General features: G+C 38.5%; 2 protein-coding genes and 1 long non-coding RNA gene across 13 annotated transcripts in view; 1 reads left to right on the plus strand and 2 right to left on the minus strand.

Moving 5' to 3' along the window:
- huwe1 (HECT, UBA and WWE domain containing E3 ubiquitin protein ligase 1) overlaps nt 1-10,716 on the minus strand; it is a 43,246-nt gene extending 32,530 nt beyond the window's left edge. For 6 of the 11 annotated variants that reach the window (XM_055013197.1, XM_055013195.1, XM_055013199.1 and 3 more), the window contains exons 1-15: nt 10,643-10,711; nt 8,600-8,669; nt 4,804-4,854; nt 4,425-4,494; nt 3,151-3,249; nt 2,232-2,438; nt 1,964-2,116; nt 1,807-1,869; nt 1,568-1,645; nt 1,410-1,460; nt 1,153-1,321; nt 968-1,068; nt 584-734; nt 357-484; nt 109-249 (exon numbers count right to left, since the gene is read on the minus strand). In XM_055013197.1, the coding sequence (XP_054869172.1) occupies nt 109-249; nt 357-484; nt 584-734; nt 968-1,068; nt 1,153-1,321; nt 1,410-1,460; nt 1,568-1,645; nt 1,807-1,869; nt 1,964-2,116; nt 2,232-2,438; nt 3,151-3,249; nt 4,425-4,469 (1,386 nt within the window). In that variant the 5' untranslated portion in view covers nt 4,470-4,494; nt 4,804-4,854; nt 8,600-8,669; nt 10,643-10,711. Of the gene's footprint in view, nt 1-108; nt 250-356; nt 485-583; nt 735-967; nt 1,069-1,152; nt 1,322-1,409; nt 1,461-1,567; nt 1,646-1,806; nt 1,870-1,963; nt 2,117-2,231; nt 2,439-3,150; nt 3,250-4,424; nt 4,495-4,803; nt 4,855-6,053; nt 6,328-8,599; nt 8,670-10,642 lie in introns of those variants that run through there. The other 5 variants (XM_055013198.1, XM_055013196.1, XM_055013202.1 and 2 more) reach the window with 4 other exon arrangements.
- Nucleotides 10,717-10,875: 159 nt separating this feature from the next.
- Nucleotides 10,876-23,414, minus strand: phf8 (PHD finger protein 8). The gene is made up of 22 exons (XM_023282255.3): nt 23,106-23,414; nt 22,201-22,507; nt 21,360-21,445; nt 21,130-21,256; nt 20,574-20,734; nt 20,257-20,398; nt 19,883-20,069; nt 19,565-19,727; nt 18,779-18,866; nt 18,260-18,366; nt 18,055-18,146; nt 17,349-17,438; nt 16,955-17,236; nt 16,761-16,843; nt 16,499-16,665; nt 16,245-16,330; nt 14,620-14,741; nt 14,012-14,343; nt 13,794-13,889; nt 13,604-13,713; nt 13,138-13,498; nt 10,876-13,042 (listed from the first exon to the last, which is right to left on the minus strand). Exons 2-22 carry the CDS (start codon nt 22,296-22,298, stop codon nt 12,954-12,956), a joined length of 3,069 nt encoding a protein of 1,022 aa, XP_023138023.1. The 5' UTR covers nt 22,299-22,507; nt 23,106-23,414; the 3' UTR covers nt 10,876-12,953.
- Nucleotides 23,415-24,014: 600 nt separating this feature from the next.
- On the plus strand, nt 24,015-25,466 carry LOC118471143 (uncharacterized). Its single transcript, XR_004848370.2, has 2 exons — nt 24,015-24,750; nt 24,827-25,466. It is a non-coding gene; the product is annotated as an uncharacterized LOC118471143 (long non-coding RNA).
- The last annotated feature ends 1,150 nt before the right edge of the window (nt 25,467-26,616 follow it).

A 26,616-nucleotide genomic window follows, 5' to 3' on the forward strand; every position in this document is an offset into this window, starting at 1 on the left:
AAAATAGCAAGTGATTGAGAGAGGAACGAGTGAGCACAGAGGCTTCAATGGCACTGTAGCTGGAAGCAGCTGTGTCAGGAATAGAGAAAAGCAAAGTGCACAACGAACCTCTAGCCTGCAGATGAAAATGGAAAGGCCGCTGTGGGACTGAAAGGCAGCCATGTCAAGGTTGGTGATGAGGTCCACAACCCTCACTGCGCGTGTCACAAAAGTGATCTGATCCTGCTCATCACCCAAGAACTTGATCACCTACAAAGTAAAAGACCATTAATTAATTAATCTTCTTGAAAATAAAACTATGATTGTGGAGGACGTATTGGTTCTGTTATATATAATATTATTGGATCTGGATATACCTTCAGGAGAGCTTCCATCATGCCACAGGAGACGAGGGCTTCCCCTCCAGCATCGTAGCTAGCCAAGTGGTACAGGAATGAGAAGAGCGCAGTGGCAAATTGGTGTGGATAGGGTTCCATCAAAGGATCTACAAGGTAGAAATCTAAAGTTATAAAAACTTCCATTTAATTTGTCCTATTTTTTGTGCATCATTCACTAAAACAAAACATTTGGACCACATTCTCACCGATCATTGCTTGTATACAGTTGCGCACCAACACAGGCAAGAAGCCATGGTAGGAGGCAGTGCCAGTGCAATCTATGATGTTGGAAAGCTTGGGCGTCCTCTCCAGATGGACAATCGAAGTTAAAGTGCGCAAAGATGCTGCCTTAATATCCTGAAGAACAAAATCCAATATAATATTTCAGAAAACAGAATGAAAAGGGACTTGACAGTATTGCTGTACTGACACTGGAGCAGGCATACATAACTATCTGAAAGTTATCTCAGTTTGACAAAACCGCAAAACATATTACTGCCATTTAACACATGATGCTACTGCTTGTGTGGCATATACATTTGAGTGCATTTACAAAGTGATTAGGCAGAAATAGCAAACTAATTTCTTACCACAAGCTGTTTGTCTGTAATCTGTAAGACATCCACCAGCTCCTCTATCAGGCCATTATACAGAATACTGTTGGCTGACTCTTGGAGTGCATTTGAATACACTGCAAAGAAACAGCAAAAGTCAGCAATTGAAACTAGTAGCAAAGTGACCCTGTTACTTTCTTATGGAGAAGTTATTTGCTCACCCAGTATAGAGATAGCATGCAGTCGGGCTTGCACAGCCTGCAACCTCTTCTTGTGATTTGAAAACCCATGGGCCAGTCGAATATGTGTGAACAGTAGGGTCTGCTTGTCTTTAGGGATGTTGTACATGACTGTCAGTGACTCCATGATCTCAGATGGGCTCTCTGAAATCTGAGAGACACAGAACACAATATGTAAGGTCAAGAACCTAAGACACTGTTACTCCAATTTTAATGATACAATTTTAATCTGACGTTACCTTGTCAAGCTGCTCGATGTGAATATAGTGTAGTGTGTTACTACTTGTCTGCTGAGAAAATAAGAGTTCAGAAACATGACAAAAACGTTGAGTCATGAACACCATATTTGGAAGACATTTTAAGTTTTCATTGAATAAATAAATGTCTTAACTTTTACCTTCCTCTCTACTTTGACTTCAGGGCCTGGTTCAGCGTAAAACTCAAAGTGCAGGGTGGTGGCACTGGGAGGATATTTCTGCTCATGTACCAACAGGGGGCAGTAGAGTAGAGAGATTATAAAAAGTGGTTAATTAATCTTATTTGACTGCCTTTATTTAAAAGCACAAAACTAATAGTCTACTAGCAGTAGGTAGTTTACAGAAACAGTAACTTAACATTAACCTATAAATTTCTTACCGTCATAGGCAGATCCCTGCAGCATTCAGCCAGACCAAAGCCATTCTCCTTTCCTCCCCAGCTCTGCAGAACAGAACAAAGAGACTAAACAATAAAGCTCTTTCTCTTGAGGGACAGCTGGAATCATGGCGATAGGAAAAAATAGCATTCACCAGACCTCAGCCAGGTGTTGCAGACAGGCCAGAAGAGGTGTCCTTTTGTCGGATCCCAGTCTTGTGATGTAGTTGGAGCGCTTACTGAACACATACAGTAGGTTCAGCACAGACAGCACCACCTGCATGTCACAGGACGCTAACAAGGTGGTTAAGTGCTGTAAAAGGTGGTGGGAGTGGTAGAAAAAATATGGTTAAAGTTAGTGAGTTATTTTACTGTTTCCTCTGACTTGTCCATTCTGAGCAGTGGTTGAAAGTGTAGTTCAAGCCTACCTCTATGGAGCTGTAAAGATGCCTGGAGAAGCTATACTCAATGAGCAGTGCTGTGAAGTTGAGCACTGCCAAAAGCAAGGCTTTGAGCTGTCCGTTGTCTGGCCGGTCACACACCAGTAGCCATGACATATTCTCCACTGTCTGGCCTGCATCACACAGAATGCCATCGAAGCGGTCCAATAGGTCCACCCAATGGTAGAGCTCACACTGTTGATGAAAAAAATAACTGTCAGTGATGAACCACGGAAAATTAATAATCCAAGACCTTTATATTTTCCTCAGAAACATAGGGGTACACTTCTCATCATATCAGGATTTTGTAATAACTGGCAGCATGGCTGAACCAAACATGACAGATTTCCTACAATAAACCTAATGTGAAATGCAATTAGTCTGGCATAACATCATATATAATGACCTAATATACATCTTTTAGATCATACATGGCATAAAAGTAACATTCAGTTCATTATACATGTTTTACAGCTGGGACACAAGCGGCAATAATATACAAATACCGATCCATATTCAAGCTGGAATCAACATTTGCTTTTCTACTCTGCTTTCTCTGTATTCCTTACCAGATGCTAAATGTCAGCTAAAAAGAGGACAACAAAGGGAGAAAAGTTGCCATTTTTATATTGTTCTGGATTTTCACAGTGGACAGATGTTTCTATTAACACAATGTTGAAATGCCAAGGTGCACATATGTTGTTTTAATAAAATCTGCATTACAAAAATTAGATGCATGTGCAGACACCTAAGGTGCAACGTGGGTAATGCCAAAATCCTAGAACAAATCTCTTAAGTCACTGTTGTTCCCCACTATCCTTGACCAGTGGGAACCCTGTCATGAGGGTATATAAGTGAGAAAAGACTGATGGAAGGCCCTCTCCCGCACCTTTTCTTTGGGTCTTACCTTGCCAATATTCCAGGTCTTGATGTGCTGCAGCTCAACCAGCAGCTGCTCATCACTGCATGCTTTGAGCTTCTCTATAAGAATCCTGCAGTCAGCAGGCTGTGGGTTCACCAGGAGCATAAAATGTTTGGTCAAGCAGAGTTAATGACTCACCTATGCCTCTTTTCTAAAAGCACAGTATAGTACCCTTTTGCACCACTGTAAAATACAAAGATGTTAAAATCTAAATTTTCTCTCTGAACTCACAGTAGGGGTAAACACAATGACAATACTTTCACCCTGCTTAAGAACCAGCTGAACCATCACCATGTCCAACTTAAAATGAGATTTGTCACCACACTAAAATGCTTGGCTCAACACAGTCAATCATCCCACAGGTAGTTCTGAAGAAGCAAGCTGTTAAGTTAACAGATAAACGCCTTGGTTCTTTGCTATCTTCTCTCCATCAATGTCATTTCAGAGGCAAAATTACACTGTTACTGCTATACAGACAAGAACTGCCCAGCAGCTGAAAATGTGTTTACTACTGCTATGATGTTTATTGCGAAATGCCAACAGGTAGTACAGCCCTATTATCACCTAGGCTAGCAACATGATGACTATTCCTTGTTTTCAGTGGTCTTTCATCAGCTAGTATTTCTACAAGGTAGAAATGGTAAAAGTAGCAGCCTCAATGAACAGGTAAGAAAGCTGCAACTCCTCAGGTGACAGGCATCAATTATCATTTATTGTGGCATCTCAAAACACCAACACTTTAAAGTATATGAAACCTTTTACAATGCTCTCCAATTATACAGAAAGGCAATCAAGCTGTGCTCTGGTGATCAAGTTATATCACATTTGGTCATATTAAACTGGGTATACTAACTGTATGCAAGGTAAGCACGACTGAACAAGATGCAGGGAAAGATAAGATAAGCTAAGATACGATCTACTTTATTCATCCTGGCGGAAATAATTTTGCCTGAGTACAATAGACAATAAATAAAGGTTAGCTGAATATATACAATTACAGAGAGGGTAGTAGTAAAATAAAAATAACAAAGAATACAAAGTACAAAATGTAAGTTTCTAAAAGTGTGTGTGAAGTGTCTCAGTGTGTCAAGTGTATTAAATGTGTAAAGTGTCTTAAGTGTGTCTAGAAAAAAAAGAATTAAAATAAACAAGAAAAATAAAGTAAGATAACACAAGTACAAGATGTAAACTGTATACTAATAACAGGCAATATTAACAGATAATGAACTGAAATAAAAACAAGTATTATGCATACTCACAGCCTCAGTAGGAGTTTTCTTTAACTTGCTCCTGTCGACCTTCATTGTCTATAATCTCTATTTGCTGCTCCTGTTGAGAAATGTTCATGTACATCAGAAAAGAAAACATGATGCTGATTTTTATTGTAAGACAGAACTGTTTAGACTTCAGATGTGTAAATAAAGCAAATAGAGTTTAAACGACCAACGGATCATACAGATATAAAATTAACATTGGACTAACAAAACCTTAAAAGTGAAATAAAGTCCTTAGATTTCAAATGTGTAAATCAAGAAAACATTGTAGTTTGAACATTAAAATCCTCTAATCTAATGAGTCATACAGATGTAGAATTAATAACAGTGGATGAAAATAAAGCCAAAGGAGAAATGTACTTACAGAAAATAATTTGGCAATTCCCACTTAACAGCATGTTCCAGTACCAGTTACCTGCAAAATTATAGCATAAATCCAATTAGCAACAGTGTCCCACAGGCCACAATATAAGCAAGTCTTAAGTTTACACTAGGTTTTGGGACAAGAACGGTTTACAAGACAGGTAAAGGCATGAATGATTTAGATAACACGCAGTTCATAACATAGTACATAACCGTGCACACATATATATGTACATATTATACACATGAAAATTTGTACACTGAGTACGTTAAGCCCATAACAAAATACAATCAGTTAGCAATCTCAAAATTTGACAAAGCACTCACTGAATAAGCAAAGGCAGCTGATGTGGTTATGTTCCCTATAAAAAAAAAATACGTAGTTGCTAACAAAGGACTGGTTGAAAGGTGATAATGACACTGAATTTGCTTAGGTTATCTAAAAGTATGATCATCACAAAGCAGACCGAGACAGAGCATTAGCTAGGGGCTAGCGAGCACCGACACAAAGTTAATTGAATTTGGTTTGGGCCTCAATTATTGGCCTAAAACTGTTGCCGAACGATAACGTATATAAAACTCAAGTGTAATATCAATAAAACATTATGCTACGAATACTGTTGCCCAACAACAACTCAAGCGACTTGAGTTGTAACAGGTTAAAGTTATAGCTACCAAGCTAACGTCACCTTTGCTAGCAGCACAACGTTATTTACCCTTACAATCACTATTCACAAGCCAGATTCTAGATACTGGTCACAAAGGAGACAGGTCCTATGTGGCTGGTTAGCAACCTGTCTGACAAACCAAGACACGTTGGAAAGCTCAACGTACCGAACAAATCGATCGTTAACGTTTGCTGCGGAGATGATGTTAACCCCTGGCAAGCTAACAGTGAGCTACCGGTAACGTTAGCAAACGATCTTCCCATGTAATACTAACTCATCAAACCTTATAAAAGTCAGCCAAGTCACAAACAAGTCGTATGTACCATCAAGGACGAGCATTTAACATGTAGCTAACCAAAGAAAATCAAGCAGTTTTGACCATTTGTGCCACAGCTGTCAAACCAGATCTCAGAGATTTACCATCCTGTCCTAACCTGACTCTTGACTAATTTAGGTCGGGGCTGCGCAGGCCGCAAAAGCAGTTCGCACTCCCTGCTCCTGCGCCGTCCCCGGTATAAGTAAAAATGAAACCGTAAAACCCACTCTTTGACCAGCAACAGTGAGATGGATGTGTGTAAAATACCTGGAATGGGTAACGTTACTTTCTTTGGGCTCGGAGCCGCTGCTTCTACAGCTAGACAGTCGTGGCACGCGCTAGCTAGCCAGCTAGCTACCGTTAGTTGAGCAGCAGCAGAAACGCATAATAACTCGCTGAATCACTGTCGGACTGGTCTAACGTGACACTGCGAGTTTTGTTTTCAATTTGCGTTCGGCCAGATTGACTACCGGCTACCGAGTCAATAAAGAAGTGTGCTCATCCGTCCGGTGTATTATTGTATCCGCGACTGTTTCCACAGCACATAGGCACTAGCAGTTGGCACAGTCATCATGACTCTGGGTAGTGTGCAAAAAGTGAATAACGTTACGGCTGGAAATGAGTAGCCACTGTTGTTTGTATCGATGCAGTGCGTATTAATATGGGCCATGGGCCCTCGGTGGAACGCATCACATTTTATGCGGTACTTTACATTTAAGATCAACGAATCAAATCAGAAAAACAAGTGATCAAAACACCGGATTAGTATCAAATATGACTCCATATTCCTTAAAATTATTTTAATCAAAATCTGTCAGACCTACAGCTGTAAACCTTCCCTCATTCACATGCATTTTTAAGTCCATCCCATGTAATAAAAAAGAAACTGATTATGAGCCCTATTTTTATTTTCATTTTTTGGAAAAAGAAACAAACACTAATACACAATGCACAATGATACCTAATACATGCATAAAAGCAAAATCAATATTTTAAGGGCATGTTTACTAAAACTGGTGCACACATTATAGCTACAATGGCCAATATTGAAGCTAACTGAAGTATCTGATGTTGTCGTTTTTAATTCCACCATCACTAGTGATGTAATTAATGAATTTATGTATTAATTGTTTGATTACTTCAACAGATTTTTTAAGGTTAGTCTAATCTTCATTTTGTGTGCCAGGCCAACATAGCTTTTCTCAAGAAGTAATATTAGATAAGATAGAACTTTATCGTTCCCTAAGAAAATTCTTATGCCAGGTATTGCTTATTAAACAAAACTACGTAACATGAGAGCAAGTGCTTGATTTATTCTCCTACATACAGCCTGATGAATCTACATAAATATTAATCTTAATATAGGACACCTGTCCAGGTCAGATGATTTCAGGGTTAGTGTGTGGACATGCTTATAGGATCACTCATATTACCTCTAAAATTAAAGCATAAAGTAAAATACACATAAAGTAACTTAAGGTTTTAACATTGCAAAAGTGAACCAAGTAAAATTAACTAAGAATAAGAAATGGAACAATATTGCTGCTGTTAAAATTCCATCAAATCTGAGACTGAAGCCTCTAAAAAGTTCACGTTTTGGGGCGTTGAGAGCTTTGGAATGTCGAACAAGATGCTTTCTCATTGGAATCTCTGAAAGATGTTGTAATCATGTCAGATATGCCAGGTTTATCAAAGACTGATGCACCAGACCCCTTTCCCTGCTGACACAGGGAAATTTTAAGAGCAAACACACTGAGAGACAAGGACTTACTGCACTCGTCTAATTACCCAGTGCTACAGTATCTACCAGACAAGATGATTTTGTGGTGATTTGCTCAAGCTGCTTAGGTTCAGTATAATTCAGTGGCAGTTAAAAAAGATTTTGTCAAACATAGTCTGCAGACTTTTATATGTTCAAATCTTCTCTTAACTTTAACATCAAACATTTCCTTTGGCATTGTTTACTTTGTTCCATTCATGCATCCTTTTGCATTTGAATTCAAAGTGTACACAAGATGGATGGGAATGCACGGAGGGAAACTCATCTTCACAGCATCCCTGGATTATCCTAAGAAATTATGTTCATGTTTTTAAGAGACAACATCAGTTATTATTTCACTGCCACTGTGTTGTGCATTTGCAGACTATTTAAAGCTGTATTTAGTCACAACTCTTTATTATAAACAAATCTGGGGAGCAGATGACAAAAATGTTTAAGTAATTCTGTGATAAAGAATATTCTTGTCTGACCATTTTTTGATAATTGCTGATATTCAGCAAAACGTTTAAGGAGCTGATGACTTTTTAGCAAAGTAATGTTGCCGGTGCTGAACCAAGTTTCACTGTGCACCGTAGCAAATCTCACCAAAACCATCTGACTGGATAGATGACAGCACAAGAATGAAATGGAAAATAAAGTTGACCTAGTTGCTGAGGTTAAATTGTTCTTGTTTTTAAAGAAGGTGAAAAACTTAAGCTACACTGAATTGCTCGACAAAATAATTCAGATACATCTGACAACTCCTGTGTGGAAAGGCCAAAAAATAAAATAATAACTAATTAAAAAAAAATACACAATCTTCTTCCTGGTATTGTTTTTATACTGATAAATATATATATATATATATATATATATATATATATATATATATATATATATATATATATATATATTAACAGGAGGTAGCAGGTAACTTTTTTTGTTGCACGTTGACAGCAATTTACTGTATTCGTTATGCACTCAGGTGTTTCACAAGAACAGTTTCAGTAAATGTTTAAAAAAAAAAAAAAAAAAAAAAGTCAGCAGTACATACCAGAAACTGCTTTGGTTCAATAGCTCCACAACTCTCATCCTTAGTTTGTTATGCAGTTTCTTTAACCAATCTGAAAATACATAAGACAACGAAATTAGGGATGACAGCACAAAAATAATCGAGCTGCTTGTTCATCAATAAAACAACGACAGTGGCATTAAAAATAATATAGATATAAAAGTAATTAAGGCAACCGTGGAACTGCAACTCCAACCACTTATGCAATACTGTGATTATGCCAGTGTTATCCAGGAAGCAGATTTCTATTAAAACTGCACCAATTTCTTTCTTGTACACCTATGTACTGTTAAATATGTAACTTATCTACCCTAAAACAAGACTGTAGCTGGTGAACTTAGTCTGCTATTGATTCGTTCAATCCACACCTCAAGATCCACTTTTGTCTTAATAGCTTTAAGGTCTGAATGTGTATTTTATACGGCAGTATGAGGAAATATGCGTCTCTCTAATATCTGTGGTATTTTGCTCTTAATACTACATGTCTTGATGGTCAGTGTGTGTTTTACTTTCAAAGATTTACAAACAAAGTGACTTGACTTCTTTGGCATCTTGCTTGTAATCAGAGAATGTGCATATTTATGGAATGTGTCATCAGTTCTTTTTAAAGGCATGGCCAAGCAACTCATAACAATGTTCCAGTTTGTCGAACTGTCACGTCTGCCATTGAAGTGCGCCGCTCAACTAAAACTTGCTTAGGTCAATAAAACTGGCAACTTCAACAGTGCTTTATTTGACACAGAATGCCTACTGGTACTTAAATCATTTTATTTAGTATCACAGCATGTATATATCATCAAATTAATCGAGGTGCATCAAAATTCACAGTGCACAAGTCCATTTTTCCAGCTGTTTCTTTTTCAACTCGGCTTTCAGAGTCCACTGGTGATGCACATTAACTAAGGATTTCTCATGAATTATTAAGCTCAGCCATAGTTGTGTTACAGAACAGAAAATACAAAAACAATCAAGTGTGCTGCACTCTTTACACGTCCACTTTAACTGTTGTCATGCCACACAATGATGACTGATAGAGACGGGATGCTGACAGGTAACACAGTACTATGTGGACTAGTTACATCAAAACATTTAAAACTGTTTTCAACGAGATGCATTGCTGCTAGCTTCCAAAACCCCGTACATGAGCAAATAATAGCTCACTCTGCTGCCAGTATGATGCTCTTCCTATTATTGTAACTTATTTAATCCAAAAACTACGCCGCAGCAATTATGTTAATATTAGCTACTGACGTTATGAACTGGCCAGACCATCAAACCCTAGGGGAGAAAAATACAGTCATAGCTATGGATAGTGCTGAGCTTTAGCAACACTGCTACACTCCCTGACTAGCTTATTATTACCAAGTCAGCTAGTAACGGCGTTAAATCGGCTCATATTGTTTGTCAGTGTTATTGAAGTAGCTACCTACGCAGTTAAGGCTAAGTCAGCGGTGGCGCTAACGTTAGCAAAGTTAACAGCTAGTTGCATGACATTAGCCCGGTTTACTAGCAGTTCAGGCTAACATTTGTTAACTTCGGTTTCGATTCAGCTTTGAAGGCTAACGCTAGCACATCACGAAGAGTCAAACCTGCAACCGGACAAGGGTTTTGACTCTCTCATAACAGCTATTTGTCTCGTTACCCCCGAGGAGGGAGAGGGTAGCCACGGAGCGAGGATAGAGCTTTGGCTTGTAACTGAATAGAGGCTCACATACCCACACACACTGTGAACATGAGCCTGTGTGTGTGTGTGCGTGCGGCGTGGATGTCTGTGGGTTTCGCGCGAGCTAACCAGATAGCAATGAGAGCTCGGCACAATGCTCTATCCGTGGAATCATGGCTAAATTAAAAATGGCGGTTTACACTGCAGAAGATCCGAACATTACCCTTAAAAAGACACTAGTTTGTGGCCTCGGATACCGTGACGACTGTGAGTCTTCAACGATAGCCGTTACGGAAGAGCAACGTCTGTCGCCGGTTAGCTAAAACCCACGTCAATAGTCTGGAATAAGCGTTTCTGCCTACCTCGAATGCGTGTTAAATTTGCTTCTCCATCTTGAACTAGCGAAGTGGTAGGGCAGTTTGGATCTCGCGAGAATACCTGTGTTCGCGTTTACCCAGGGCACTCCCTTGTCATTTTTGTAGAAAAACAATCCTGGTGCGTTTTCATTCGGAAGACGGCACGCAGCCTGTTCAGTGGGTTTTCCAGTTTCAACCTTGTGATTAAAAGTGCAAACGAAAGCACACGGCAGACTTCGTCATGCTTTTTTTTATTTATTAAAATATTGCTTGATATGAAAGTGTATTCAAACTCACTGACAATTTGGGAATAAAGACCGGACATTTTAAAAACAGATGCATGAACTTATTTGAACGAGGAAAGTTGTATTTAAAATTAAACGATGGGATACTAATTAGATGTGAAAATAATGGTACAGTAATACATGCAACAACAACAACAAAAAAAAAAACCTGAGAAAATCTGCAGTCACCACTTATTTAAAAAATAACATCTAAAGTGGCTAATGACTATATTGTTTCAACTACAAATTGTGGAACTATTATCACTAAAATATCTCATCATATGTAGATGTGTTTAATACAACACAGTATTTCTTTTTCTACTCAATAAAATTGCTCAAATTCCTCTTTAGTGAATGCAACGAGTTTTCCAGTAGACCCATGTATAGAAAACAGAGAAACATTAATTTTGCTCACAAATCACAAGTTTTGGTGATTCAGTGGTCTTCAAATGAATTCAATGGAAAAAAGAAATTTTGCCCAAGGTCTTTTTTATCTTTTCCAGGTTGTATTTAAACACATCATGTTTGAAACACGCAGTACACACCAACACAAAAGTGAATATCAACGGTTAACATAAAACTAAATGGATGAAATTTAGCAAGGGCATTTTTCCAACACACTTCCAATATAACACTAACAAGACAACATGAACTTAGCATGACAGTTACTGCTTACAAATATAAAAAAGACTATTTCAGACATTTCCCAAATACAGCAACGTATCATGTACAAGTTATGTTACGAAAAATCTGAAAGTTTTTGAACTATAAAAGAACTTAAATTACAACATATATTTACATTTCAATTCACATCCTGCACCTTCACAATGTTTTAACACACTTAAATCTACACCTCTGTCAACTTTTAATGACAAGTACATTCTGTGGTAAAAAAAAAAAAAGCACATCTCTACATCTGACTCAAGAATGCTGCCAACATTTGAAGCGCAAATAATGGCAACATGCAGGAAACTAGTCTTTTTATCTCGTAATATTTTTCTGCTTTTCAACGTAGCTATATAAATTACAAATATTACAAATATTTACAATGACAAATTAAAACTGTAAAAAAAATCTAACAAAGCAATGGATACAGTTTTTGTACAATGTATTAAGTGGTTGAATACAATTAAAATCAGGGGGCCAAAAAATTTAGGTGGTATAAACAAACACTAACACAGGCTATGAGATGGCAAAATGATGCCTTGTTAAATAAATATGAGGAGAATAAATGGAATCATATGGTGGTAGTCTTGGCATTAGTTTAGCACTTACTATTTCTTGTGTAGAGCTACAATATATGAAGGAAATGAGTTACACAAACATCAAACTCCTCAACACAATTATGGCCTGTAGCCTACTGTATGTATACACTTGACAACTGATTATTGTTGAAAAGACTGGTGTCCTGCTATCATAATGTCAACACAAAAATGCATTTTATGAGGTAAAAAGGCAACTAAATACAATACTACAATTGCAAGACTGTGTGTAAGTGTTTGCATGTGTGTCTGTCTGTGGAATTGGGGGCTATACAAACATTACACTTTACCTGACTAGAAAATGTGTTTTTATATTTCCCTTTTAAAAATGTATGATGGACAGTACTATGTCTTTGCATAATACATCTAAAATAGCCCACACAAAAGAAACCATTTTGCTTTGTCAGTTTGTTAAATAAAAGTCCATCTGTCATTTTGAAATTCTTTGCACAATTTCTTATTACCAATGTCAGATAATTGATATTTAAAGATGATTTATCACATTAAGTGTGCATCCAGCACATTCGAGTGATTCACTTTCAGCCACAGATGTGCCTCTAAAAATACCTTTATGCAGATATGGATGAGTTGAACTGGGCAGATAAACTGGTGTAGGACAAGACAGTGAGGTTGAATAACAAGAAAAAACAGTAAACAAATTTAACAAGAGTACAAAATATAGATTACTATCTCTATTTCCTTCAAACCTTTTTTTTTACAAAGGTATTTGCTTCATTCTCACTGAGTCTTCAGCCACATTTCCAATATCTCTCACAAGAGAAGCTTGCCATTGCGATGAATTTTCAGAATTTTTCCAAGTCTCTGTTTTGCTGTTGCAAGTCCTTTCTTTGGCCGTTTCCCTAAAAGAAAATGGAAGAAAAAAATGAGAACTATACTGTCCAAGAGCTACAAAATTGTGCTGCCAATAATTATGTTTAGTCACAGTGAGGTTTACCTTGACCAACTCCTGCTGTGCCCTGGCTGGCTAAACCTGCAGGGGATGCACCAGAGTGAGAGCTGCTATTCTGCGGTGACAGGGAAGGTCTTCGTGAAGTGAGGAATACACCAGGAGCCATGGCTCCGCTGCCTCTGGGGCCTCCAGGGCCAAAAGGTCCTGGTCCTGCTGTGTATTCATGGTCCAACAGACTAGCAGAGTAATAATCCATCCTCCTGTCTGGGCTGACATCTGCTACAGACTCTGGAGCAGGTGTTGGGGAGGGTGGGGCTGGCTCAGTCTGAACAGGGGGAGGAGTGACAACTGGAGGAGGAGGACGCTGCTTTTTGGTATATTTCCTTTTAGCAGGTTTTTGCTGCTCCTGAATGATAAAACAAAAAAGGAACAAGAGTCTTTATCTTTTCAACTCCACATTATTTACTGGGCATGCACATCTAAGACCAACATGCTTTGCTCTCCAACTTACTTGTTGTGCCAACTTGGCAGCAGCTGCTGCAAGACCAGTTTCTACTGAGGCTACTCGAGCCCCTTCCCTGGCTGGTCGATCCTGTTTGGGAAGGGTGGGCATCACTCTGGCTGTAAAAGAGAAATCAATGATCAGATATATGACAAAAAGACAACCCGATCTGTCTTTTTGCTATGATTAAGAAATTTACCTTTTGGGCTCCAAGGTGTGTCATCCCAGTTTTTCTTCCGCTTCATCTTAGTTTTGTTGACATGATCCTCCTCATCAGACTCCAATGATGGATAAACTTTAAAAAAAAAAAAAATCACCATAATTAATCTTTGGCTTGATCAATAAAAGTAGTAAAAGCTTGTGTTTTTACGAACATTGATTTGTACATGAGCGGTTCTGAGTCACTGCACAGCTCACCATAGTCTGAATCTTTAAAACAAGTTCCCAGAGTCTCCTGCTCATCAGGACTCTCCTCGTCACTAAGGTGACGGGCTGGCCGTTTAATTGGCCGCTTTCCAGGCCGCTCGATGACAGGTTTCTTCTCAGGATTTGCTGTCTTTTTGACCCCTCCTGTCACCCATACTGCCCTGCCACCTTTCTCCTTGACAACCCCTAATCCCTCTGTCAAGCCTCCAGAGATCGATAAGGGAGATGAAGAGGAGGAAGAGGAGGACGAGGAAGGAGGGTTCGCCATGGAGAGCATACCCTGGATGGCATCACGTGTGCTGGGAGAGGCTGGGGCTTCCTCACTGTGAAAAGTACAGAGTTGAGCAATCACTCATCAGCTCAAAAATAAACACATATGAGTGCCATTGAAAATATGGGAAATATTAAGATTTTGAAGGTTATTAGATTCTTGTAATAAAAGAGTATTTTCTCTCTGGTTTATTGCTGTAGTCACTGGTATCCAACGATCCAGAACATAGCTTCAAACACAATGGAACTCAAATGAAACATCTATTTAAATACGTGTATTTTAAAACACTATCGGGTATTAGAATCACTGGTGACTAAGGCAATCTAACCTTAAAGCTGAAGAGTCCAAGCCTGCCACTTGCTTGCTGGCCTTTAATAAGTCCAGAATGCCCCCAGCGCCACCCTTCACTCCGTGGGCGGCTAGTGCCTCCTCATCAGTCGTGTAGTCCTCCTGAAACCACATGCACAAACATGCTACTGTTACTACTGGACAAGAGGGGAGGGGGAGCTTTATCTGCTTCATCTTCTCTTGATTAAGCAGCCAATGCAATCTGTCACAGCAGTGGGAAAACAAAGTGAATAATATAAGCAACTATAATATAGAAAACATCACTTGTGGTGAGCTGTGACCAACAAAATGCTAAACATGGAAGCCATCCCCAAGTATGTTTAATATAAAAAGGACAATAAAGATAAACTGGAAGCTATAGATTAGTCTCAATCATAAAACAGTTTAGGGCTGAAACGATTCCTCGAGTTATCCGATAACTAAAATTCCTCGAGGCAAAATTCTCTGAATCGATGCTTCATTTAATCCACTACATACTAGATCCCAAGTCACTAATCGGTGGACCCAGACTTCATCCTATACAGACCCGGACCTATAATCAGTAAATTATAAGGGGATTTTAAATTTGATGGGTTGCTTCTACTGTAACCAGCCCAGCTTTGCTAGTGTTAACGGTGTTAGTTAAGCTGATCAGAGGCTGAACTACGAATGCAGTTTGACATAGTCAGGCTTTCTTTTTGTGAGTCGGCACGACAAAAACTAAAACCTCAGTCAGGTATGAAGGTGGTTTTCAACTTTCTTTGTTAACTCAGACTCTCTGCTTCAAACTTGTCCACACAAACAGAAGCGTTTAACCCATCATTTGACTCGTTTTCCACACAAAATGAACCAATCGTGAACATGTTGTTTTAATGGAGAACAATGAGGAACATAAAAATTTATGACGGTAAAAAACTGTGACTGGAAATTATGTAAGACAGGAATGCTGGCAGAAAACTGTTAAACATGCGTAATGTATTTATTTTACTGATCAATGCAGCTGATTATTTCTAACAGACAGCTGAACAATAAAACTATCAAAGTTCATATATTCAAAATGATATTGTATTGAAGTGCATGTAGGTCTGACACTGTCTCATAATGAAGGAAATCACTTTAATTTGTGGCCAAATCAAAGTAAAACTACTGGTACTGATTGAAAATTCTCTGTAATAAATACTAATAAATTGATCAGTTTTCTTATTTGTGCTCTATCAGCTGCAGTAACAGCAGTTTAAACGGACCCAACATACAAACATATTTATGCGATTTTTGCATCACCAACTAAATACATGCAGGGTTCCCATGGCGTTGAGTTTTAGTTGAATACCCCTGTACTATGCTACATATGTACAATGTTCTGCCAGGATAGTTATTTCTGTTGCACAGCACGCTCACTTCCTTTCTTTTAATGCTGTAACCTGTATGCCGAGCGTGGAATCCGATTACTCGATTAATCACCAGAATAATCAATACTCGATTACTACAATAATCGATAGCTGCAGCCCTAAAACCTTTACAACCATTAGAGTATATTTCTCTCAACTTTTGGGACTGACCTATACTGGCCACCACATCTTAAAAACAGCATTCAGGATTGGATTCATACACCAGATAAAATCTCACCTCAATATCAAAGTCTACCTCTCCTGGCTCCCGGATGCGATTTGGGTCAGAACAGGGTTTGGCTCTGGGAAGCTTCCGGGGAAGACCTGAAGGCAGATTTAACATCGTTAGATTACAGTTGTAATACTATAGATGGTACTAAGTTTAGCAATTAGTCCAAGAATTCAAACAGCGGTACTGTATCTATGTGCATAAAAGGGTCAATACATTCACCCAAGTATTCAGAATATTCTGGTATAAATTTTAATTCTTACCGCTTAGTTTCTTTTTCTTGCCAGGTCCAGCAGGTTTGCGTCGAGGAGGAGGGGTCTCGTCAATCTGCAGCTCATCCTCAGACTCCAAATCAGACAGACTGGAGCCCTCTGCGGCAAGATGTTTGTAGTTTCCAGCACGTCCTGCACCGTTACTGCCGTCCTTCTTACTAAAGCCAGAATAACAACAGGTAAAATCCCAACCTTTAGTAGGCTCATAATATCAAAAAAGCATGAGGGAAGTGACAATGACTGCAAAGCTTACCCTTGGATTTTTCCATTTGTCAGCACAAGCTTCAGTTTGCTTTTATTTAGCTTCCCTTCAAACTCCTCCAACGGCAGCTCCAACTGGGAACGCAGATAATAATTTGAAGCAAATGCAAGAAAGAAACATTTACACACAAAAAAAAATGCTGGGGAAGCATTCTTATTGTCATCAAATGTCTGCAAACCTCATACCTTATTCTTGTGTTTGGACTTGCCAGGTTGAAATTTCTTGAGTGTATGTTTAGTGTGGATCTCAATGAGGTCAAGTTCCCCTGCCTCTGCCTTAAGCAGCCCCTTTTGATTCTTCTTTTTGGTTCCGGGAGGGCCAAGACCCCCCATCACCTCCTTGGGCTTGGGTCCTTTCTTTTTTCCAGGGGGGCGTCCGGAATTCTGAGAGGTGGTCAGCGGAGCTTTGGAGAGTGGTGAACCAGGAAACTGAGGTCCAGTGCGGCCAATGTTTTGCTGAAAGATGTCCTGAAAAAGAGGATGTTTAGTCAGTAAAATGAAGAAAATGTGAGAGAAAATCTATATGCATACTGAATTAAAACAAAGCTAACAACAAAGTTTCAGTGATTCTAGTGTTTACCTCAACCAGACGAATCTCCTTGGCCAAGTCCTTCACAAGTGTCTGAGTATTAATGGTTTCAGGAATCTCCACTTCATGCTCGGCTAAAGCCTGAAGAGTGTTGGGAGAAAAAATTATGGGATAGACATCAAAATACACTTAAAGGAATAGTGTGATATACTGAGAAATGTGCTTTGCTTTTGTTGTTTTATAAACAAGCAAGCAAACAAACAAACGAGTACTCAGAGGTGCTGGTCATTAGAATTCTGATTCAGTCAGGCTAGCTGTTTCAAACTGTTTTCAGTCTGTAGCAAACTAAGCAAACTGATGGCTGACTGTAGATTTATACTGAACTGGCAGACATGAGCGTAATGTCAATGTTCTTGTCCATCTCTTTGCTATAAAGAGAAAAAAAATATTTCCCTAATTGGAAAATTTAAATTTCATGTTGTAATTCAATGTTGTCTTTTGACATGAAAAATGCCCTGTGTAATACATTTTTTAAAAGTGAATACCTTTACAGAACGATATGCATAAAGATATAATTTGATGTAATAAAATTAATGTGCTGCTGCACTTCTCTATTCATTGGGTTCAAAATCAAACTAATTCCTGAATATATATGTCACAATTGGTTATAAATAGAAATAAGCAAGTAAGGAAACAAAGAGTGAGGAGAGTACTGAAATGATATGCCAAACCATAAAGTAAATGAGTAAGATATTACCTCTTTACGGGTCCAGGTACGAAAGGCATTGTTCAAGGCCTTAGCTCCATGAACCAGGTAAGTGGCAGGGTGTCTGCGATTTTCTCTTAAACCTGTTAGACAGGATAACACAAGGTTAATCATGCCATAAGGACAAACATTAAATATAGTGAAGTACACAGGAAAACACAACATGAATAAAATAAGCTTGACTGAAATCTCTCACCTCTGAACGTATCAAGAAGGTGCTTTCCAACGTACCAGCACACAGTCTCAAAGTTTGGGAATTTGAAAAGGTCTGCTGTACTTAATCTCTTCTCTATTTCATATGCCCTAAAAATTATATCAAAGCACAAAAAAGATACACATTAATAATTGTTGTCACAAACTTGACAACTATCTCTGTAAAGTTGAACCACTGTAGTAATTTTGACCAAATAAATCCAAGAACCACGCACCACGGGAACTACAAGTGAGCTGCAGCAATTTAGTTAGAAAAAGATCCTTTAGCACACTCATGTTTGCATTTCAAAGTATCAAGAATTGTTAATTTTTCCTGGTTCATAGCACATCACATTAAGTTTTAATACCCCACTCACTTTATCTTGCTTTTACAGTCTAGTGTGAAAGTTACGATCACATGCTGTTGTTTAATTATCATTAACATTAAGAGAACATTTCAATCATAAAAGAAGTACAATAATATCACAATAAGATGACATGAGGAGTCCTGAAAAAAACTAACCGCAACTGCATGTCAATGTTGAGACTGTGCAAGAAGTTTCCTCCAAAGGCCAAGCAGTCCACTGGAGTCAGAACAGCATGAATCCACCCTGGAAGACAAACAAATGATAAATGTGTAAACACTGTTTGATTTAGACCATGTCCACACTAAGCCGAACGAATTTAAACAGATCTTTTCCCTTCCGTTTTGGCCTTCCGTCCAAACTAAAACATGTTTCTCCCACACAAAACAGAGTTTTTCCAAAGCAGGATCTGGAGTGAGTAAATCTGAAAATGTTGCCATGGTGTTGCACCATGTGTGCAGAAAGCAGAGCTTTATAGAAATACTGTCATAATTGCTAACCAAACCAAGACTATTATTTAACTAAGAAGAAAAAAATACAACAAAAACAACACTTCGCTGAGTTTCCATTAACTGGTAACTCTTAAAAGCATTTTGACTTCTGGTTGTTTTGAAACAAAACCGCAACTACAAACTTTTTCTGTCTGTTGTTGTAATAAGCTTGCACTGAACAACATATTTAAAACGATAGAAATCAAATGTGGAATCAGGAATATAATAAGTTTCTTTTTTACTGGTTTTCTGTGTCTAGCTTTCTCATGTGTTCTCCATGCATATCCAGTAGGAGTAGAGCTATCCATTTTAATGTTTTAATGTAGATGGAGGCTTCTGCAGAAAATTTTGCCGGTTTAATGTAAACGTAGTCTCACACTTGTTTGGCTGTCAACAACTTTGCGAAAACAATTTGTCTTGACGCTACCAAAAGAAATTAACATTGCAGCTTACCTGTTGGTATGAACAAGGTGTTTCCCTGCTTGACAGAACACTTGTAACACATATCAACTTGGTCTCCGAAGAACATCTCATTCTGGTTAGATGAAGAATTCCAACGCTCAAAAAGTGCCAGGTTGGCTGGGGTGGGGGAAATTAGGTAGAAGATTTTCTCTCCCTGAAAAAAAAAACACAAAGAGGGAAGCTTTTAAAATAATCCAATACATATACATACACACATACACACATACACACACACACATATATGTATACATAAAACAAAAGAAAACTGAAACTGAACTGAAACTTGGCTGAAAATGTTCTGCTTCTCACCCTCAGGACGTGGTACCACACTGAGGTGCCCCCAAAGTCGATGTGAAAGTCTGTGTAGCTATCCTTCACTCCCATTAGACAGTACTTCTGTACATTGGGGCGTTCAAAAACGGACTCTTCAGGCCAAAGGTTTTCCACCCATGACAGTTTCCTCACAATCTTGGGAGTCTCCACTAAGTTTGACAGCCTAAGAGAAGTCCAACATTTGCTATAAGTCTTCAACACATCACATCCATAACAATGCAGTTTCATTTAAACAATGGCATTGTCATTATTTCATTTAATTAAACTGACTTTCATACAGATACAACATAAAACTCCTTAAAATGTATAATGACAAACTTAACCCTCAGAAAAAGAATATCTTGGTGTACCTGGTCTCAGAGAACTCCAGACTAATGACATTGAGCACTCTGTCTCTGTTGGGGCTGTTGTAGTATTCAACAAAGTCTCCCAACCGCATCTTCAGATCACACTGACGAGACACATCAATCACATCAATCTCTTTATCAGAACCTACAATGGAAACAAAATGAACCATTATTTAAAAAAAATGTAGATAATTACCATATTTAGCACAATGACACAAACTTTAACTTCCCCAATACACATAGATGAAGATTAAATATTTAATGGCATTTATTTGAGGGCTACGTATTGAAATGTTGTGCTAAATCTATCAGAATTTTACCAATGTAGTGTTCTATGTCAGTGACGCTGAATGATGACGGAGGAAGGGTCATTCCTAAGCCATCCCGTCTCAGCACCATCACAGGAACGCTGAATGAATGCTCTTCCAGAAACTCAACTGTCAGCTGGGCCCCTGATGGCTTTAGCAAGACTTCATCCGCACTGTCATAGTAACACAAACAGACATACGTAAAACTTTTAACTGTGATCTTAAGAAGAAAGAAATCAACACAGAATGCTTTACAATTGTATGACAGTGAGGCACACTCTCAACCAAAAAGCAAAAGTTGTTGAAGGATAGCAAGTAAAAAAGTGATACAAGAGGTAAGCACAGTAATATATACATACAAGATCAACACTGATAGAATATAATGCTATCAACTGCAATAACACAATGCAATAAAAGTATAAAAAAGTGTTATCATCTCTCATTTACTTGTCAAAACTGTGTGTGATGTATACCATAGCCAGTAAATCACTGCAGAGAAACCATAGTTTAATCTTTAAACTTGTGAATAATAAACTTTTGTCATTGCATGATGGTGAGTAAGACTTACTTTGGGAAGGTTCGGCTCCGTAGCTCTCTAACAAACTGTGGACTGCCTGTTTTTACGGGCCGACTTGGATCTCGTCCTCCAGCAGCGCCTCCATCTGTCTGCTTATTACCTCCACGTCGTTTGCGCACTAAGAAAAAGGAGAGACGGAGAACAGGTATCGGCCACTGCATTCTTATGAATGAGTAAACCAATAACACAACCACCTAAGAGGGACGTAAAAGGTAACTTACTGACAGAAGGCCCATGGGTGACCTGACAGTTAGGGCAGTGATACAGGTCAATCTCAGCTGCTTTGTCTTCCTCTACTCCCACACAGCTACACAGAAAACATACTTAAATCAGACTATAACTCTGCTGAATTACGCGCCCAGAACCCACAAGAATCATACAATGAAGACAACAGATGAAATCAAATCTTTTATACCCACACAGCGACACAGAAAACATACTTAACCCTCCTGCTGTCTTCATTTACAGGCACCAAAAAATATTGTTTCCTTGTCTGAAAAAAATCCCAAAATTCAGCAAAAAAAATTCCAAAAAAGTTTTATTTTAAAAAAAAAAAAAAAAATCCCCCAAATTTGGCAAGAAAATTCTTGTAATTATTTTCAAATAATGAGTAAAAATCTTCCGAAAAAATCCTAAAAATATCTAAAGTGGTTGCATATACATCAGTAAAACTTCTAATATTTTCTTTAAGAACATTCACAAAAAAAAATCAACCAAAATCCAGCGAAATTTGCTGGATTTTGGTTGATTTTTTTTTTGTGTGTGTGAATGTTCTTAAGAAACATTTTTAACATTTCTTTTTTTCCACCAAAAAATGTTCAAAGATTTCCCAAAAATGTTGAAATTGTGGACATCAGAAGTTTCACTGTGAAAATCTATATTTTTCCCCACATTTTCAAACTTCAAAACGGCTCAGTTTTGACCCACGGGACGTCACGAGGGTTAAATCAGACTACGACTGCTGAATGAACTATGTGTCCCATTACCCACAGGAATCAAGCAACATAATATGTGAATGTCACTATACACAATATGATCAACAAACTAAGAAAAATATCCTACCTTCCATGAAACCAGTCTTGACAAATGTCACACTCGATCATGAAGCGTGTCACGTCATATGGCAGGCGACACAAGCAGTACACTGGCACTGATGCCATATTTTCTGTATGTTTGTGAACAAGCTATTACTAAGTAATAATAAAAAATATTTTAAAAACCTGACTAAAAGAGAAAAAATTATCTAACAAACTAAAGGCTTAAATGTTTAATACTGGTATGTTAATGTGGAATGGAACTCTTGAGTCTACTTCTTCACTTCCAGATTTCTGTAACTGATACACATGTCCGCTGGGATTCATTTGAAAACCTGCAAACATACAAAAGCAAAACTTGTTAATAGCAGGTCTGAAGACACGACAACAATGCAAAAACACAGCATGCATAATAGTACGTTTGTAAAGGAGTTAAAATCTGCTCCTGGCATCAGGTAAAGTAGTCACTCCTGCAAGAAGCAAGTTAAGTAAGCTAGATGGATAACCAAACTAGTTAACGTTTAATGACATTAATCTTTAAGTACTAAAAATGTATCGGATTTTTCAAAGACACATTTTAAATGGTGACAGCTATCTTGTGCCTTTCACAGATTAAAAAACAATCAAGCAATTTGCCTCTGCTAAACACTTACGGTAGCAAACAGTCGAATTTCTAACGTTAGCTAGATGCTCGTAAACACGCTATGCCCTAACGTTGTGTGTTTAGCAAACAAGCTAACGTTAGCCTTGTTAGCCGAAGATGTAGCTGAAGAATCAAAATATTTACAAATGCCAACCTATGCCACGGCGGGTGTAATTATTTTAGCTTCTAAGCGTCAAGCAAATATTACATGCCCCTGATGCAGCTCAGTAATTTCAGCCAATAGAGGCGTCGTTTGTTGGATAAACTGACATTTAACGCTAGCAACTCACCGATGCGAAGCTGCGGCTGGGCCAAGCATTGAGAAGCCGTTGTAATCCCCACGCAAGCTCGGGGGCAGCTGCGGCCTTATTATGCAACGCAAATTATTAACAATTTGCTTCACCACATTTTTGTTTATCGGCTCTGTAATGCCCAAATAGAAAGGCCTGGTTCAGAAGTTCCCACTAGAGCAGAAAACTACAACCTGAAGCGACCTAAACGAGCACAATTACAGTAAATAACACCGTATTAAACTGCATCAACGCCATTTCAAAGGCAGCAACGTCAGACCGTTGTTCGTCGTTGTCCGCCGTTCAAAGGACAATAAAGTTGTACACAGTCAAATACAGGGTTGCATTCAGGGAAAAAAAACGTTGCGGAGCGTTGATGCTGCAACAAAGGTTGAAGCTCCCTAATACATTAGTAGAAAGTGCAAACATTCGATATAACCTGTTTATTTGTAACGGTATGTATATATTACTGAATGACAATAAATGTATTGATGAAATACCGAAAGCAATCCTAAGTCCAGAGATGAGTAAATTAATTATTTGCACATCCACTATACAAAACAGGTTTTAAAACAACCGTTTCTATTCTTATTTATTTTTATTTATATATGATAATCAATTTTTAGTGACCTGATTCTGTATTTTTCTGGATCAAACTGAAAAGCCAATAGTTTATTTGAATTAATTTTATTGGTATCACATTATATTGTTCTGTGCAAATGCGAACAGACTTCACTGTTTATCAGCTTTAAATATAAATAAAGGCAAAAACTGACATGATATTAATGGCGACTTGAAGTATATTTGATTTTGAGTTCATACAACTGGTACATACAGCTCAAAGCTTTTATATTTGGACATTTATTTATTTAGGCATCGGCACATGCAATCAATGTTCCCTCGAATTTTTCATGAGTCTGAGCAAACACACAAACTCCCTGAGCGTCCCTTGGACCACTGTGAGCAACATCAGACGTGTGCACTGTGGTCACACCAGCATCGCATCCATTCAAGTTACATGGTTCATTAAAAGAATCAAATTACAGCATTTACATTTCTGTTAAAACACTTTGTCAACAGGAGCCAGTTGAAGGCTGCAGTGATTTTAGTGACACTACAATGTATAAGAGTGAAGTTATTGAATATTTGTCTCTCTTTACTGTTGCAGCGGTTTTGCAAATTGCAGACGGACCCTGTTCACTCCATAGACACCAATGTTATTCCTGTAGCTTGAAAGACAGCTACTTTTGATAAAACTGGGCTTGTAGCACATTGTCTGCCTTGCAACAATGGGAAAGAGGCACCGTTTATGTTTTGACAACCTATATCTAACGAGTTATTGATGCTGGAAGTGTGAATCTGTGAATATCTTTCCAACTTTACTGAACTTGGGGCCACTACCACCTAAGGAGTGATATTGTTAGGTGTACCTCTGCAGGTCCTGGTTAGGCCCCTCCTTCCCCTTGTGTGTGTGTTTCCTTTTTAGGAAGGAGTGACAGCAGACAGCAGCGGCAGGTGTAGACAGTTCTCATCTGAGCAATCAGCAGAAGTGGGAGCAGATGTGCAGAACCAATCAGTCCACCACTCCATCATTTTATAACCTGACTCTTCTCTTCATTCTTCGTCGGATCGTAAAAAGCAACTAGTTAGTGTTTACTCAGTTAGTCTTGCTGTTTATTGTTATTAAGAACCTTAGTAACTTGTGTCTGTTCTCCTCTCAGCCTAGACTGCTCCCAGATTTGGACTCCTCGGACCCACCTGCCTACCGGCCTTCCCCCACCGTCAGGATTAGTCACCCGGTTCATTCTCCAACCATTCCTCCGTCGACTACCAGCTCCTGTCCTCACCAGCCGTCGCCGCTGCAGCCGCACGTCCATTCCTCCGTTCCATCGTCGAGCCACAGCCAGCCATCCCTCCTAGATGCCAGCTGAGCACCCGTCCGAGCAGACTCCGTTAGTGTTTATAGTTCTTAAAGAATAACAGTGCTATAGTAGTTTTTTGTTTACCGGACCCCGGCTCATAGTTAAAGTTCCAGTAGCCGTAATGTTTAGCTTCCTAGTTGTTGGTTATTCCACTTAAAACATTTGAGTTTCTAGTTTGCGTGTCTTGTGTAACACTTTAGTTTGGGTGGCTTCCTTAATAGGCCTTTTGTTTTGAGCTTGCTGAAGTAATTTGAGCTACTGTAAGCTGTAGTTCTCCTGCCCAGGAATTACCTGTTGTGGGTCCGCCAGCCACTAGAGGCAACAATCAGTTCTAGTTAAAGTCGTTATCCCGTTGTTCCGGTACTCCCGGTATTTTGAGTTTCTGTGGGAATTGTAGTCCTTTATCCCTTGTTTTTGAATAAATGACTATTTATGCATAGTCTGACTCCATCTCTTCCCTGCATCTGAGCTTTTAAGATAACAAAACCTAACAGATGTATTTAATTTTGAAAAAAAGCATTTAGCCATACTTAAAGCTTTAAGTGCTTTATTAACACGGAACTAAAAATTTTGTATTGTTTTATTATCACAGGTTCTGTCTGAAAAGAGGTGGCATCATTTTAAACAGTGAAATCAAACTAACAAAATGTAATGACCAACCAGTGAGCAATACTGGATTCTGCAAAAACATAAACAACTTTTTAAAAAAAAAATCTTATCTTAACACAGTTAATGTATTAACTTATTTATGTGTGTATGCATGTATTTATTGATTTATTTAGTACTGTTAACATATCAGAGTTCTGAGTGAATTTTTCTTAAGATAGGCAAAGGCCATTTATTGATTACATATAGGCTATTCAATATTTATTAAAAACTAAAAAGCATTTAAAAAAAAAAACAACTTAGGCATTTATTGAGTCACTAAAATACTGTAGAGTACAGACCACATCAGCATGATTATAAGCATCCTCTGGTAAATGAACAACCAGATACTGATGTCTCTCACCATATGGACTTCAGGAGATGACTGGGGGATGATAAACTGTGACCTACTGGTTGGGTTCTCTCTGTTCTCATGTTTCTTACATGTTTGTCCCCTGACAGCCGGGTTGTAATGTTTTCTGAGCAACACACCATACTATGATGTTTTTACAATGATGGTTCTACTATGGAACCAGTTTGACATGTTCAGGTGTTCTTTGTGGGAAAACTCAGAGATTTCAGGTATCAGAAGGTGGTTTTCAACTTTCTTTGTTAACTTTCTGCTTCAACTTTAAATTAAATTTCCTTCACTAAGCCAGCCCTCTGGACTTCCAGTAAGCTGTGTTCCTATTGGCTGTCCAGGTGGCTGTGTTCCTATTGGCTGTCCAGGTGGCTGCTTGGTGTTATCAGGAACACCTGAGAAGCTCAGTGTCTTCCTGCTTTATTTAGCTGCAGACAAACATTTCCTCTGATTCTCTTCACCAGTGAACCGAGTTTGGCTCCATTGCTTTAGTTTGTTCTTTAGGCGTTGGCTTGCAGCTTCCAGCAGTAAAATCGTCCTTAATGTGTTTCTTGGTGTGTTTTAGGGCTTTGTACTGGATAGT

This window comes from Amphiprion ocellaris, chromosome 8 (genome assembly GCF_022539595.1).
Source record: "Amphiprion ocellaris isolate individual 3 ecotype Okinawa chromosome 8, ASM2253959v1, whole genome shotgun sequence".
NCBI lineage: Eukaryota > Metazoa > Chordata > Actinopteri > Pomacentridae > Amphiprion > Amphiprion ocellaris.